At 38.6% G+C, this 14,757-nt stretch overlaps 2 protein-coding genes across 2 annotated transcripts; both read right to left on the bottom strand.

Annotated features, from left to right (window-relative positions):
* Positions 1-12,476: 12,476 nt before the first annotated feature.
* LOC116415931 lies at positions 12,477-13,052 on the bottom strand. Its single transcript, XM_031921605.1, has one exon. The coding sequence runs from the start codon at positions 13,050-13,052 to the stop codon at positions 12,477-12,479; it is 576 nt and encodes a 191-aa protein (XP_031777465.1).
* LOC116415932 lies at positions 13,052-13,615 on the bottom strand. The gene has a single exon (XM_031921606.1). The coding sequence runs from the start codon at positions 13,613-13,615 to the stop codon at positions 13,052-13,054; it is 564 nt and encodes a 187-aa protein (XP_031777466.1).
* Positions 13,616-14,757: the final 1,142 nt, after the last annotated feature.

Below are 14,757 nucleotides of genomic sequence, written 5' to 3' on the forward strand. Positions count from 1 at the left end.
CGACCGCAGCTTCTCGCGATTTCTCTCGCGATCTGGAATTATCGCAATTTTGGCTAAAAAGATCCTATACGAATCTCTATCTTCGGCCGAGATGACAGAGATCTGTAGCTTATTATGCATTTTAAAAGCTCGTGTTGACCTAACCATAATATAATGATAAACTCATGATGATTGAGCTTTACTGAAAGTGTTACAATGCTCTTTTTGTAGAGCTTTAAAGTATATTGCAGGAATAAAAATTGCAAGCTGAGAAATCGCAATTTTTATTTTTTACTTTAGATAGAATCAAGCATTTTCAACGATTTTTTATCAAATTGAAACTTTTGGGCTCAGCTATCGATTAAAGCTGGAGAAAAAGTGTTTGCCAAACTAGGTAAGACTCAGCGAAAATGATCTTCTGCAATAAAATTAGAAAAAGTTTATAACAAATATAAATAGATTATAAAGGTTTGAGAGATATAAAGAATTGAGACTATTACAAAAGTTTAAAATTGTTGGTCTGTTTTAAATGGTTCTAAATAGTTATTTACATGTCTTACGTTCAAGTTTTTGGGAGCGTTGTGAAAATTCCTGTTCACATATATATGTTCAGTTATACAGTTCGCAAGTCGCCGATAGGTGGCGACCGCATGAGTGGCACTTTTACGCATCAAAATTATACAGACATAAAATTGTTGACTCTGATTTATGTAAATGCGGAGAAGATGCCGACACGGTCGAACATATATTCTGGTGTTGTAAACTCTTTAAGTCCGAAAGAGAAACTTTGTTTTAAAAAAAATCAGAAAAGAGTACAAAATAGGGCCTTACTCTGTGATTAATCTCTTAGCGTTATCAAATGTTAGAATACTAAATACTATAAGTAACTTTATTGATAAGATTGACTGTAAAATTTAAAATTTTGTAAATCGCGCCATAATGTTGGGCGGTAGTATTATAAACATCAAATGTAAATAGGGCAATGTACGTTACGTGATGCCAATAAACATAACCTAAACTAAAAAACACGCATCAAGATTGGCAGCATAAAAGTTCATTAGACCTTGCGTGTATCTTTCTACATATTGTAAAGTTAGAGTCCTGTCAAGTCCTTGGCACTTAGCTTTATCGTCATTTACTTTTTATCATTGTCTTAATATGCAGAGTACTTACATTTTATATTACGTTTCAATTTGACACATACATCCACACGGACAATTTCTACAAACACGTGATTCGAACTACAAAAACCTTAGAGTGGATTTCCAACCCATTTTTTATGAAGTCGAACATTTTACTATTACAAAGCTTCCTCTAGAAGCAATATTGAAGAAAAAAATCGAATATTAGAAATCGGCTTATTGTAACTTAAGAACGGATTAGCTAAATCATTTGAAATTGGTATAGCAATGAGGTTTTGCTATGATAAATCACTATTTTATTTTAAACCATTTGACTGCTTAGTATTTTAAAGATATAAGAAATTTAAAAAGAAATTGAATATCTATATCTCGGAAATCATAGGGTTTTGAAAACTGTGTAACGAATTTAGCCGAAACACATACAAAATGTACTTTTTTTCATAATTGTAGATGAATTCAAACCCTCTACTCCCGTAATCGTGCGACATAGAAAATCCATTTGTTTGGTTTTCGATTCTTAGCTCAAAAACTAGTCGTCAAAATAGTTTAAAATTTTTACAGAAAATAGATATTTATTCATTTATATATTGAAACAATGGAAGGGCAAACCCAGGTGTCGGTTACAACCATGACAATATCCGCCAATATAAAATGCATTGTATATGATACAATTAAAAAACCACTGCCAATTCTTCAGCACAGAGCTTTCTTCAACAGTATGTATCGCTTTATTATTTGAATTTTTGCTTCCTCCTAGAGAAAGCTTTGTAATAGTAAAATTTTGAGTTTCTTCAAAACTTCTAGAAAATACTTTTTGGTGTGTTAGAAGTTTAAATCATGTGTTTTTAGAAAATGTCTCTATGGATGTGCGCGAGTCTGTGTGTGTATGTATGTATACCGTAATATTTCTGGAACTACTTTGTCAATATCAATAAAATTTGACATACATATATATTTTTGGATTCTGAATTCGGGAAAAACAGTTATTTTTTTATTTCTTAACTATATTTTTTATGGCCATTTTTTGATTTTTAAAAAACACTATTTTGCGTTGTTTTCAATCATTCCATTGTTACAAACAATTCAGCTATAATGCATTTGAAAGAGAATAAAATTACCTACTTTTCCTCGTTTGGTGCTCGGGATCGACCGCTTTGTTCGGCAGATAAAATGAAAAAATGATTTTTTTTTAAATTTATATCTCTGAAACTAAACGTCATAACCTCGCGAAAAAAAATTATATCAATGGGTCACGTGTCAAACTATATCCCATTAAAATTTAAAGTGATTTGACTACTTATTTTTTCAGTAATAAATCGAAAACTCAACAAAATGAGTTTATTTGTGCCTTGACTACGGACGTGAAAAGGCCTTATTGCAATTTAGATTTTGGGAAAAAGTAGATATTTTATGTGTTTTGGCTAAGTTCATTGCGCAGCTTTCAAACCCCAATGGCTCTTCAGATATCAAGGTTTAAATTTTTCAAAATTTTGGTGATTCACTATAAAAAAAGCTATCTGCTGCTGAAATTTTAAACGATTTTGTCGAGCCGTTTTCGAGTAAAGAGCTAAAATGTAAAAATAGTTTTCTCGAAAATTGCACGAGCGATCTTTTTAATGAATAGCCTGTTGTTTTGATGGTTAGGTTTATTAGGAACACATGTAAACATGCGTGAATTTCTGTGAAAAAAAATTTACGACAATGTTCATATTCTATAATAAAAAAACAGAGGGGTCTGCAAACTTTTAGACAATGAACCATCCAAAACTTATATTAAATTATGTATCAAAAACCGCCTCATACATTAGCAAGCAGACATATAGATATATTAAAATAATATTTTATTTATTGGATCGATAAATTTAGTTGGAGGAAGCTACGTGCCAATGAATTGGCGGCGGCTTTTTACTTCATATATAATTCTATAAAGTTTTTTGTACTTTTTCGTTTGATAGATAAAATTATTTCAAATCAATTATATATACATAATCAGTTATAATTGTCTCTCTCTCTATTTTTCTCGCATAGCTAAGTATACATTAAAATCCATTAAATAGAAGCTGAGATATAAGCGATGCAGTTTTCAATTATGCAAAGTATACAGGGCGAAGACAAAAACTTTTAAACTTAATATCTTTGAAACTAACTAGTATCATAAACAACCGAAAGAAAGGGATGAAGGTGCTATATAATGCTAACTAAATCCAAAATTTTAAATTGATTATTACCTTATTACTCCAGTTATCGCGTCACGTAGAAAAACGACAGTTTTTAGTTTATTTTGTTTCTCAGGATCTCCCTCATGAAATCACTCAAAATTACAGTGGAGTATAGTCTAAATAACTTTTAATAATCTGCTTTTTTAGAAAGATTAAACATTTATTTTTCGAGTTAAAACAATTACCGAAAATTTCGGTTTATTGCATATAATAACCCTAACAGCACACAAATATTTTAAAAATATTTTAAAAATATTTTACATCACAAATGAAATGTTTCTGCAATCATTTCAAGCATATTTCTAAAATATTGTTACAATTTTATTTGTCCTAGGGTAAAAATATTTCTAAAAAATATCGCAAAAAAAAATATTTTAATATCGTTTTGAAACATTTTCAAAACATTTTTCACATTTCGAAATTTTTTTTTAATATTTTTAAAAGATTACAAAAATATTACGTAATAATATATTGCTGTCAAACCACAGAGAAACATTTGGAAATATTTACAAAATCTATTAAAATATTTTGTAATATTTATTTAATATCGTATTATTTTTAGTTCCTTAAGTAATGAAAAAATATTTATAAATTATTCTAAAAATATTGATATACAATATTTTAATGAAATATTTCAAAATATTTGTATAAAATATTTTTTAAATATGTACAGAAAAAATTTAAAAATTATGTGTGAATTTTATTTTTGCAAAGTTTTATGAACATTTTATTTATGTTTTTGGGACATGCAAGTTTCTGTAATTTATATATTATTTATATATTATGAATATGATATTTTGAAATATTTCATAGATATAGGCTACGGAACTACCGCCGAATGCGCCAATTTTTGCGGCCAAAATTGGCAAAACTAAGGTCCTAAACAAATTTGTTTTGATAAATACAAAAAAATAATATAACTTTGAAGTAACAAATTATATTATATGTAACGTAATAACCAAAATAAAGGAGATTCATACAAAATTGTGCTTAAAATCATAGAAATATTAATTGTAGGACCCTCGTTTTGTCACGTCTCGATGGCATTTGCGTTGCGCGCCCAGAGGTAGTTACGTAGCGTGTACAAATATATATATATATATATATATATATATATTGGTATTATAAATACCTCAAATATAAAAAAAGGTTCCAATAACGCAGATTTCTGTAATGTATTAATTTTTTTTGCAAATTAATTGCGCCTTTTTTGCGAGATATTTTGTTATTTTAACTTAAATGCGTTACTATAATAATTTGATTTGAATAAAAAATTTTTCAAGTATTTATAAATAAAAATTTTGCAGCTCACAGCCAGTGTTTTGGTGTTATCATCTGGATGATAATATCGTATTGGGCCCTCATTATATGAATTTCATAAATTTTATTAATTTGAAACTACTTCGAAAAAATATACTGAAGGTTAAAAAATTTTTGATGATTATCACCTGATAATCAGCTGGTTATCATTTGCATTTTATCTCATATAAATGCAAATCTGTAACTATCAGCTTAAATAAAAATATTAAGCTGATATCACCTGATAATCAGTTGACGTTTTGGCATGATTATCAGCAGATAATCAGTTGATTGTCATCTGCTTTTTTTCAGTAGGGTCGAACTGTATTTTTTGACAAGTGGTGCGCTAAAAACGTAGTTTTCATGGGACTCGTTTTTTGTGTAGCATATGCGAAACAACACTTTCATATATAGCAACGGGATGTCTCGTGCCATATTATTTGTTTCGCGCACTAGTTAAAAAATCTTGGGTTTCGTGCACAGAATACGAGCCCGAAAAACCGCGTTTCGCGCAATAAGTGTTAAAAAAATATTTTGTAATATTTGATGCTATATTTGTTAAGCTTTGTCAATTTGAGAAACTTTGTTTTATTGTCCCATTGTCCTAAATTTTTACGTACAAACTTAAAATATATATTTTTTCAAAATAAACGATAATACGTATTCTCTGCGGTGAAAATATAGGTAATTATATTCTCTTTCAGAGGACCTCACCACCTTAAATTAAAAAAAATGAAATATTGATTTTTTGTGTAAAAGTACCTTAAATTGTTTAAATAATCAATTAAACAATTATATTAACTCAGGCACTATAAGAATTATCAAACAAAGTTTATAAATACCATATGTTAGGTACAATAGGTCTTCGAAGGCCAAAAATCACAATTTTCATTATTTCAGTTTTGGGCCTCGAAGGGCACTTTTTTCTTAATGGATCTACTTCAAACACATATGTTTATGGAATGAATGTGGGATTTGAAAAAAACTTTAATTTAAAAAAGTTGTCTACAAGTTAAGCATAATTTTTGTCTTTTTCTAAATATTTAAACAAATTTTTTTATCAAATTGTAGACAACTTTTTTAAATTAAAGTTTTTTTCAAATTCCCACATTCATTCCATAAACATATGTGTTTGAAGTAGATCCATTAAGAAAAGAGTGCCCTTCGAAGCCCAAAACTGAAGTAAGTCTGCGGTAGCTGAAATAATGAAAATTGTGATTTATGGCCTTCGAAGACCTATTGTACCTGACATATGGTATTTATAAACTTTGTTTGATAATTTTTACAGTATTCCTAAGTTAATATATTTGTTTAGTTGATTATTTAAACAATTTAAGGTACATTTACATAAAAAATTCAATATCTCATTTTGTTTAATTGAAGGTGGTGAGGTCCCCTAAAGGTACATATCATTAGGCAATATTTACTTATATTAACTTTCTCAATAACTTTATTAGAAAAAACTGAAATCTCAAAACTAAAAATCGTTATAAAAAACGCGTTCACAAAATGTAAAAACAGACTTTTTTTCCACTATATACTAGTAAAAATAAAAAAAATGAGAATTGGTGGGTTAAAATCCCCTGAGTAGAAACTGAGATGCAGACGTATACGAACAAACACACACGCACACATACACTGAGAGACTTTCAGTGTAGCTACTGCTCCTCAAGTTCATGAGGTTTCTACTTTCGCAATCGGAGTAACAGCTACTCCGATTCTGCGTAGCCCACGCGCCGTCGAGTGTAGCAGCGGCTCCATCTAGTAGCGGCCCTATTAGCAGACGAAATAACCTCAAAATGCTCTCATGAGCTGTAAACCAACATTTCTTATGATAATCTCTTTTGTTAGATCGCTTTTCACAGACTTATGAATGTTGGATGCGTTTGACACAGGATTATCCATAGAGTCGAGCCTGTCTCGGATCTTCTCCCAGATGCTTTCTCGTTCTCGCTCAGCATCCCGGATTGTATTCCAGATCTCGAGAGCTCCTTTTCCTGCTTCCTCTCCTTACTCGGTTAGATTTTCCATGCTCGATAATAGTCTTCATTCTGGTATGTGTCCTGTATGTGTCTGACCACCGCCATGGTGACCACTGACATGGCCCCAACACATGACTGTAAGCGGTGCCAGACTGGGTACATCATACCAGAGTATAGCACGCGATACTGCCCTAGCCCACCTTCACTCTCTCGAACCTCCTACCCCGAACAAAGTGCTTGGCTCTCTGGAGAGTTTCTGTCAGACATCAAGCAGTATCACGCACTCGCCTTAGCCGCTTGACCGGTACTGGATATGTGACCGGCCTCCCGTTTTATCGTCAGCGGGAGCCAAAGGTGTTTCAGGTCACTTTGGCTCGCAACCTCAGATTGCCTCCCCACCCAGGATCTCCTTTTAGCAGCTTACGGGTCACACCGCACGGCAAACGCGGCGGCCTGATTTGGTCCACGGAGCATATTTTATTTCTGCTCTACCCTCCGAGGTATATACCCCAACGAGCTCGCTCCCATCCGCCACTCAGGGGACGCGCCACATACGGGTGTTAGGCTTACCCGCGCGCGCGCGCGTGTGTGTGTGTATGTGCACTGAAAGACTTTCAGTGTAGCTGCTACTCCTTAAGGTCTTATGGTGACTCAAATCGTGGTAGTAGGCGCTACTCTTGCAATCGGAGTAACAGCTACTCCGATTAGGCGCAAAAAACTCGACACAGCTAAATGTCGTACGTTATAAATACCATATGTCAGACTTACCCTGACAAGAGGTTATTACCAGAAAGGAGAAAATGAAAGAAAAGAAGAGGAAAAAGGAGATACGCGAAAGCACTGGTGCCAAGAACAAAAATGGCACTAGAAAACCATGAGAGAGACTCACCAGGCCTGATGCACTTGTTATAAAAGCTGCTGAAGGAAATTTGTACGCTGATATTTTGAGGAAAATAAAAGCGGACCCTAATATGACGGTGCTTGGTAACAGCGTAGATAAGATACGCAAAACGGTGGCAGGAGATTTTCTTTTGGAGCTACGACACACCAAAGAAGTGAAAACGCAGGAACTTGAAGAAGCGGTTTAACCGAGTGCTGGTAAAAGAAGCCACAATCAAGAGGCTTCAGCATGAAGTGGTCTTTGAAATAAAAGACCTGGATATGCTTACCTCTAAGCAGGATGTTCTAGAAGCCCTCAGTAGAGAGTTTCCAGAAGAGAAAGAAGTAGTAGAGGAGATGTCCCTAAAGACTCTCCGGAAAACTTATGGAGATACGCAGACTGTCGTCGTACAGCTTCCTGCCCAGATTGCACAAAAGGCGATCGTACGGGGGAAGCTCAAAGTAGGTTGGGTTAATTGCAGAATCAGGGAGATTAGTCAAGAGACACGACCACCTAGATGCTATAAATGCCTGGGTTTTAGTCATATCGCAAAAAAGTGTACGGAGACGTACGACAGAAGTAAATGCTGCTTTAAGTGCGGAACGGAAGGACATGCAGTGAAAAGTTGCACGAACGCGCTGAGTTGCATTCTCTGCCGGGAAAAGGATGGAGAATCAAAGAGTGACCATGCAGCTGGTCACTATACATGCCCAGCCTACCGAGCTGCATAAAACGTTCTAAAGAACCAACGAAAATTAAGATAGTGCAGATAAATCTAAACTACTGTGAGACAGCACAGAACCTACTCAATCAGTATGTCCGCGAGAAAGAGGTAGACGTGGCTATCGTGTGCGAATAATATAAGGATCTAGACGAACCATCGTGGGAAATGGACACTACAGGTAAAGCAGCAATCGGGGTTTGGAAACGTTGCTTTCTGTGAAAAAATAAAGATCCGTGACGAAGGATTTATACGGGCTAAGGTATCAGGTGTCACTGTTTACAGCTGCTACGCTTCACCTAACGCTCTAATCGAGCAGTTTGAACAACTACTAGATCGGCTCATACAAGACGCAGTAGGGTGGAAACCAATAGTGATTACAAGTGACTTTAATGCGTGAGCTGTGGAGTGGGGCATCATAAAGACTAACCACAGAGGAAGAGTATTCCTGGAAGCATTTGCTCTCCTGGATTTGATTCTAGCTGACCAAGGATGCACCCACACATTTAGAAGAGGAGACGCAGGGTCTATTGTCGACCTGACGTTTGTTAGTAGCAGCCTTATTGGCTCAGTTGATTCATGGATAGTAACTGAGCACTACACACATAGTGATCATCAGGCCATGATAATGAAGGTAGGAATACCAAAAAGGGGACCCAGCGCGAGTACAACGACAAACAGAGTTAGTTGTAAAACGAAGGATTATGATAAGGAGATATTCCTGTTAGCACTAGAAGAACTGCAACTGTCTGGAACGGTGAACACAAGGCGGAGCAGGTGACGGTAAACATCACCCGAGCATGTGACGCTGCAATGCCACGAAGAGTGATATACAGTAGACGTCCACCAGTATACTAGTGGGACAAGGAGATTGCGAATGCACGTTGCAAACGCCACTGGATCAGAAGACGAGAACAACGGGCGAGGAAGAAATACTATAAAACTGGTATAGGCCAGGAAATACTAGATGCCCGCGGACAAGAAATAAAGGACGCTAAAAGGAATCTTAAGAAGAAAATTCGCGAAAATAAACGACGGTACCTTAAGGAATTACAGGATGAGGTCGATCAAGAACCTTGGGGTCGACCATACAAAATAGTAATGAAGATTAAAGGATGCTACGTGCCCCCTCCAAAATGCTTGGAGCTATTTACACCGGGTAGTGACCATGCTGTTCTCCAGGCAACTGGAAGAGTCGAGTGTCATCGAAAGAGGTTTAAATGAAGAAATTATCCCACCGATCACGATTGAGAAATTGTTAGCCACCTGCAGAAGGGTAGGAAACAACAAGGCCCCAGGGCCGGATGGCATTCCAAATATTGCGTTGAAGCATACTATTCATGCTCATCCAGAGGTCTTCGTAGACTTGTAAAATACATGTCTAGAAGAGGGAACATTTTCCACAAACTGGTGAAATACACGAGGCACTCCGGAAACAGGATGTGCCCTTATACATATATAAGAAGGATGATGTCTGACCACTTGAAGGACAGAATTCTATTATACGACACCGAGGACGGTACCAAGACACATAAAGTTACAGGAGGCGTCCCCCAAGGGTCAGTACTTGGCCCACTGACTTGGAATATCATGTATGACGGGGTACTAAAGCTACAATTACCTGAAGGAGCAACAATCGTAGGATTCGCTGATGACATAGCAGTAGTGGTAGTAGCGAAACATAAAGAAGAGTTAACAGACATAGCTGAAGAGTCAACCTGTATAATACACGAATGGCTAACAGAGCCGGGCGTGGTACTAGCCAGTCACAAAACGGAAGTTATCCTCATTTCCAATAGGAAGGAGATGGAGGAAATCATACTGACGGTGGATGGACATGAGATCGTTTCTCAACCAACCATCAAATACTTTGCAGCATCTGGAAATAGTCAGTGATTAAGCAGCAAAAGTTGGGGCTGCTCTATTACGATTAATGCCAAATGTAGGAGGGCCATCTCAGAAGCGAAGGTTACTCTTAGCCAGTGTAACCACATCGATTATGCTATACGGAGCCCCAATATGGGCAGATGCGATGCGAGTGAAATCGTATGCACGAAAGTTGATTACCGTGTAGTGCGAAGTGCACTAAGAGTGGCGTCCGCTTACCGTACGGTATCGGACGATGCTGCCTGCATTATAGCAGGTATGCCACCCATTGACCTCTTAGCGTTGGAAAGAAAGGGCGTATTCGAAGCTAGGAGACGATCGAGTGACAATCATTAAAAAATAATCTCGACTAGTGCAAGAAACTCGAGTAACTCAAAAGATTCGAGTAACCCAAAAAATTAGCTCGGAAAATTCGAGTAGTTCGAAATATTCGAGTATCTTGACTTGACCCGGTACTCGACTCGAGCTCGTCGAGTCGAGTTTTTCGATCGAGTAACCCAACTTTTCGAGTACTCGCACACCCCTAACTACTACGTTTTGAAAATAACCATGCAATTTACTTTCTCATAAGCAATTTTCATTTCAAAAATTTGTGTTCTACTATAATTTTAACATATAATAAGAAACTTAAGAATATCATAGAATTTATAAATTAACTATAACTAGGAATAGTTAAATAATTAGACTTAATAAACATTATATGATTTTAGTAATTAAAGGTTGCAACTATTCCATGATCTCGGTGAACTAAAGAATAAAACCTGTTGGTAGCGCTGGCCTTGGTGAACTTGTAAATGAAATCAGTAGGTGGCACTGGTCTCAGAGAACTTGAGAATAGAACTAACAGGTGGCGCTAGTGTCGACGATCCACCCTTACCCTATGGTATACGACCCGCTGACTAGCAATCATTTTCGAGTGAACCAGTGGATAGTGCAATTCGAACGGTTTAAAAAGTCAATTCGTGTCCTTAGATTCTTGTTTAATCTATTAATCACTCGGTCGTAATTTTTAATACAAAATTAAAATTAAGTTGTAGATAACATAAGTGAGATTGAGATTTTGAGTCTAAAGTTTTTTTTTTGTTTATCCGGAGAGTTGGTGAAATGCTTAATACACCATGACAGGGGCCGTGCGAGGCTCCCCGTGTGTAAGACTCTCCTGGCGCGGGACAACGCCAGGTATACTCACTAAAACTCCACCTCTTGTAGGGCTACGAAAAAACCCCCCGGTAACCGCTTTCGCCTTCCTTCGGGGGTCGCCTGTCTTAAGCTGTGCTAGCCGTCAACTAGTCTTGTAAACAACCGTCATTGTTTTTCGCGCGGAGAACCGTCTCCGCGTACGCCGTTATCTCATCCCAGTTCTGCTTGCTGTCAAGCATCGTTTCAACTACAGTCTCGGGCGTGAACGCCCCTATCGTCAGCTCCAGTGCTCTACGCTTTTCAGCCCAGTGAGGGCAGTAAAAAAACGTGTGTCTCACGTCGTCCCGTTCGTCACCGCAGTACTTACACCCCGGTGTTGCCACCCTGTTCATCGCGAACAGGTAGCTCCTAAAGTATCCGTGACCGGAGAAAAACTGGGTAAGGTAAAAGTTGACCTCCCCCCATTTCCTGTCCACCCACGGGCCCACATATTTTATAAGGGTCCTAGTCCATCTAACCTAGGACAATCGGTCCACCTAGTCTGTCAATTGCGCATTGTTATTTCTCTTTCTTCCGCGGCAATTGAGGTGCTATTCGACGCTAAACGAGCCTCGTAGATCCGCTTGCGTTCAATCGCAAGAAGAGCTACGGGGATTACCCCCGCGATTACCATCGATGCCTCGGCCGCGACCGTCCGGTAGGAGCATGCTATTCTAAGGGCCCCCTTCGCTGTACCGCCATAATCTTTTTCCGAGACTTATTCATAGTCATAGCGTCGGCCCACACCTCTGCTCCATATAACAGGATAGAGTTAGTGGTCAACATAAGTAGCCACCTAACTGTTGGCCTAGGCCCACGGACGTTAGCCATGAGTCGGCTAAGTTGCACTATTCTAGTCGTGGCTTTTCTACAGACGCGATCTAGGTGCTCCCCGTAGTTCAACTTCGTGTCTAGAGTTATTCCTAGATACTTGGCTGATGGTTTCGTCGTTATAGTCTCCGCAAGAGCAGCTCAGGCCGTTGCGACGCGACGATCCTGAGCATTTCCGCAGGTATGCCATCCAGTCCCGGTGCTCTGCCACTCTTAAGGGACGAAGTTGCCGCGATGAGTTCGCCTTCTGTAAAAAGAGGTATCTCGTCTGCCGGTATTTCTGCCGCTTCTGTCTGGGGTCTGATGGGATGTGTGGGGAACAGCCCATCGATTACTTTTTCCATCGTTTCGTGGTCGCTAGCTGTATTCTTCCGTGACGTGCCAGTCCCTTATGTTGCGGGTCGTCATTTCGCTTGCGAAGGTTACATCCGGTATTGATTCTCCAAAGCCCGTTCTACGGTAGGTAGTGGTATTACCCTCGTTCGCTACTATCAAGTTCAGCCTGGCTGCCATCTCGAGGATGGCTCTGCCTCTTGGGTTCGTCGTCGGCATGCCCCATTCTGTGGCCCTCGCGTTGAAGTCGCCTCCGATCATGATTTCCCCGGGGACCTCTCTAATAGCGTCCTCCAATACCCCTAGTTTCCTTGTAAAGTCGGCGGCAGTTAGGTTCGGTGACAGATATACGCTAAAGAATGTTATGCGACCCATCCTTCCCCTTACGTAGTCTTCTCCCGTACCCGTATTCGCCAATCCGCGCCCGGGCACCCAAATGGCTGCGGTTTTTTCGCCGTTTGACACCCAAAAGGGTGGGTCTAGGTTCTTGTATTGTTCGCTAATCAATAGGACATCCACTTTCTGCTCCCTCACGTGTTGGGTTAGCAGATCATGTGCGAGCCTACTTCTGTGCAGGTTTCCTTGGAGTATCCTTGCCATTATCTTTGGATCTTGCTTGCGTTAAGGGCCGTCCGGAAGACTGCGCTCGCTCCGGTGCCTGGAGTGTGCATCGTCCTATCCTCAGGCGTCTTGTCGTCTTTGCAAAGAAAACACTTTATCTGTTGGGTCGGCACATTGCATGCCGCCGCTCTATGTCCACCTGCACCACACTTCCAACAGCTAGTGCTCCTGTCAGTCCCTTTGCATTTGGCTTTCACGTGCCCGTAGCCAACGCAACGGTAGCATCGTGTGACGCTGGCTCGCACCCGCACTCGGCAGTTTACCCAGCCGATGCGAATCTTTCCCTTTTTGAGCAGTGCGGTGGCCTTGGTCTGGTCCAATTCGACCACTGCCATCCTCTGCTCTCTCGTGTTTGGCTCAAACAGATGGACTTTGGCATCTTCTTTGCCGCAGCCTGTTGCGGCTGTGATAGCACTGTTGACCTCTTCCTTCGTCGTAAGTCCATCGATGTCTCTGATCTCTAGTATTGTCTTGGAGATCTTGCCCTTAATTGTGCCTGCGTGTCCGATTGCCTCTTGGATGGCCTTTTGAAATGACTTCATTTTGAGTCTAAAGTTAGCGTAGTTATTAATATGTTTATCAATTTGTTAACATTTAATAAATTAATATAATAGTTCATTTAATAAATTAGTTTATTAATACTAAAAAAATGACTCCAGTCCAGCAAGGTAGTGTTAACAGCGCACTTGAACGGGTGGCTTCAGACAACGAGAGGCCGTCTATTAAGATCGTGCTCAAGCGTTCAGTTGTCAGGTAAGTGGAAAATTATAAATAATAACGAAAATGCGTATAAAAGACGAAGGCGATCGTCTGATTGTAAAGTAAGTCCATCAGCAAAACGGCCTTGTATTTGAAATGTAAAAGGAACTCAAGCCGTTCTTACTGTTAGTAACTGTGTTGCGGATCTTACTAATAGTGATGATGACGATGATATTGTGTTTGTATGCTCGAGTACAAAGCGCGATAATTGCTATCAAGATATTGCAAATAAAACTGCATATTTGATAGCAAATTATTTAATGTTGACTTGAGCGCGTTACAGCCAATAATTTCGAAACGGAACTCATGGTTGAACGACGATTCGTTAGATGCTTTTCTTGGCGTAGTTCAAGAAAACCATCCGGAATTCGAGGTGCAAAGTGTGATTTATTTATACTATCTACGATGCGTTCAACCTGTAAAAAGTAAAACCAGTGTCGTGATTATTGGAGGTACGTGCACGAGCCATTGACGCTTTGGGTACTACGATGGACATACAGTGCGCATATGTGAAACGATTCCTAATTACACGGGTGGAAAACCCGTCGAAAAGGAAAAGCGTTATATTTTGCAGCGCTTTTCAGGCATGTTAGAAAGCGATATCAACTTCGTTGATATGGTCACGAAACAGCCTGATATATACAGCTGTGGAGTTTACTCAACTGCTCTTTTGACTTGCCTGATTCTCGGAGGAGATCCTTCGAAAGTCAATCTTGCAAAAGATGTTTTATTAATGCGACGACATTTTTTGTAGATATTCTAAAGTCGAAGATTAACTCGCTTTCCAATTGCGGCTACAAATTGAGTCATCTAAGTAGTATCCACAACAATGTTATTTATAAATATAAATTCAAAACAAATAGTATATTGTGCAACTAGGGGGGGAGGGGAAAGGGCGATTTCTAACGAGGGTGAGATTTGAGCA

This window comes from Nasonia vitripennis (genome assembly GCF_009193385.2).
Source record: "Nasonia vitripennis strain AsymCx chromosome 1 unlocalized genomic scaffold, Nvit_psr_1.1 chr1_random0013, whole genome shotgun sequence".
Lineage (NCBI taxonomy): Eukaryota > Metazoa > Arthropoda > Insecta > Hymenoptera > Pteromalidae > Nasonia > Nasonia vitripennis.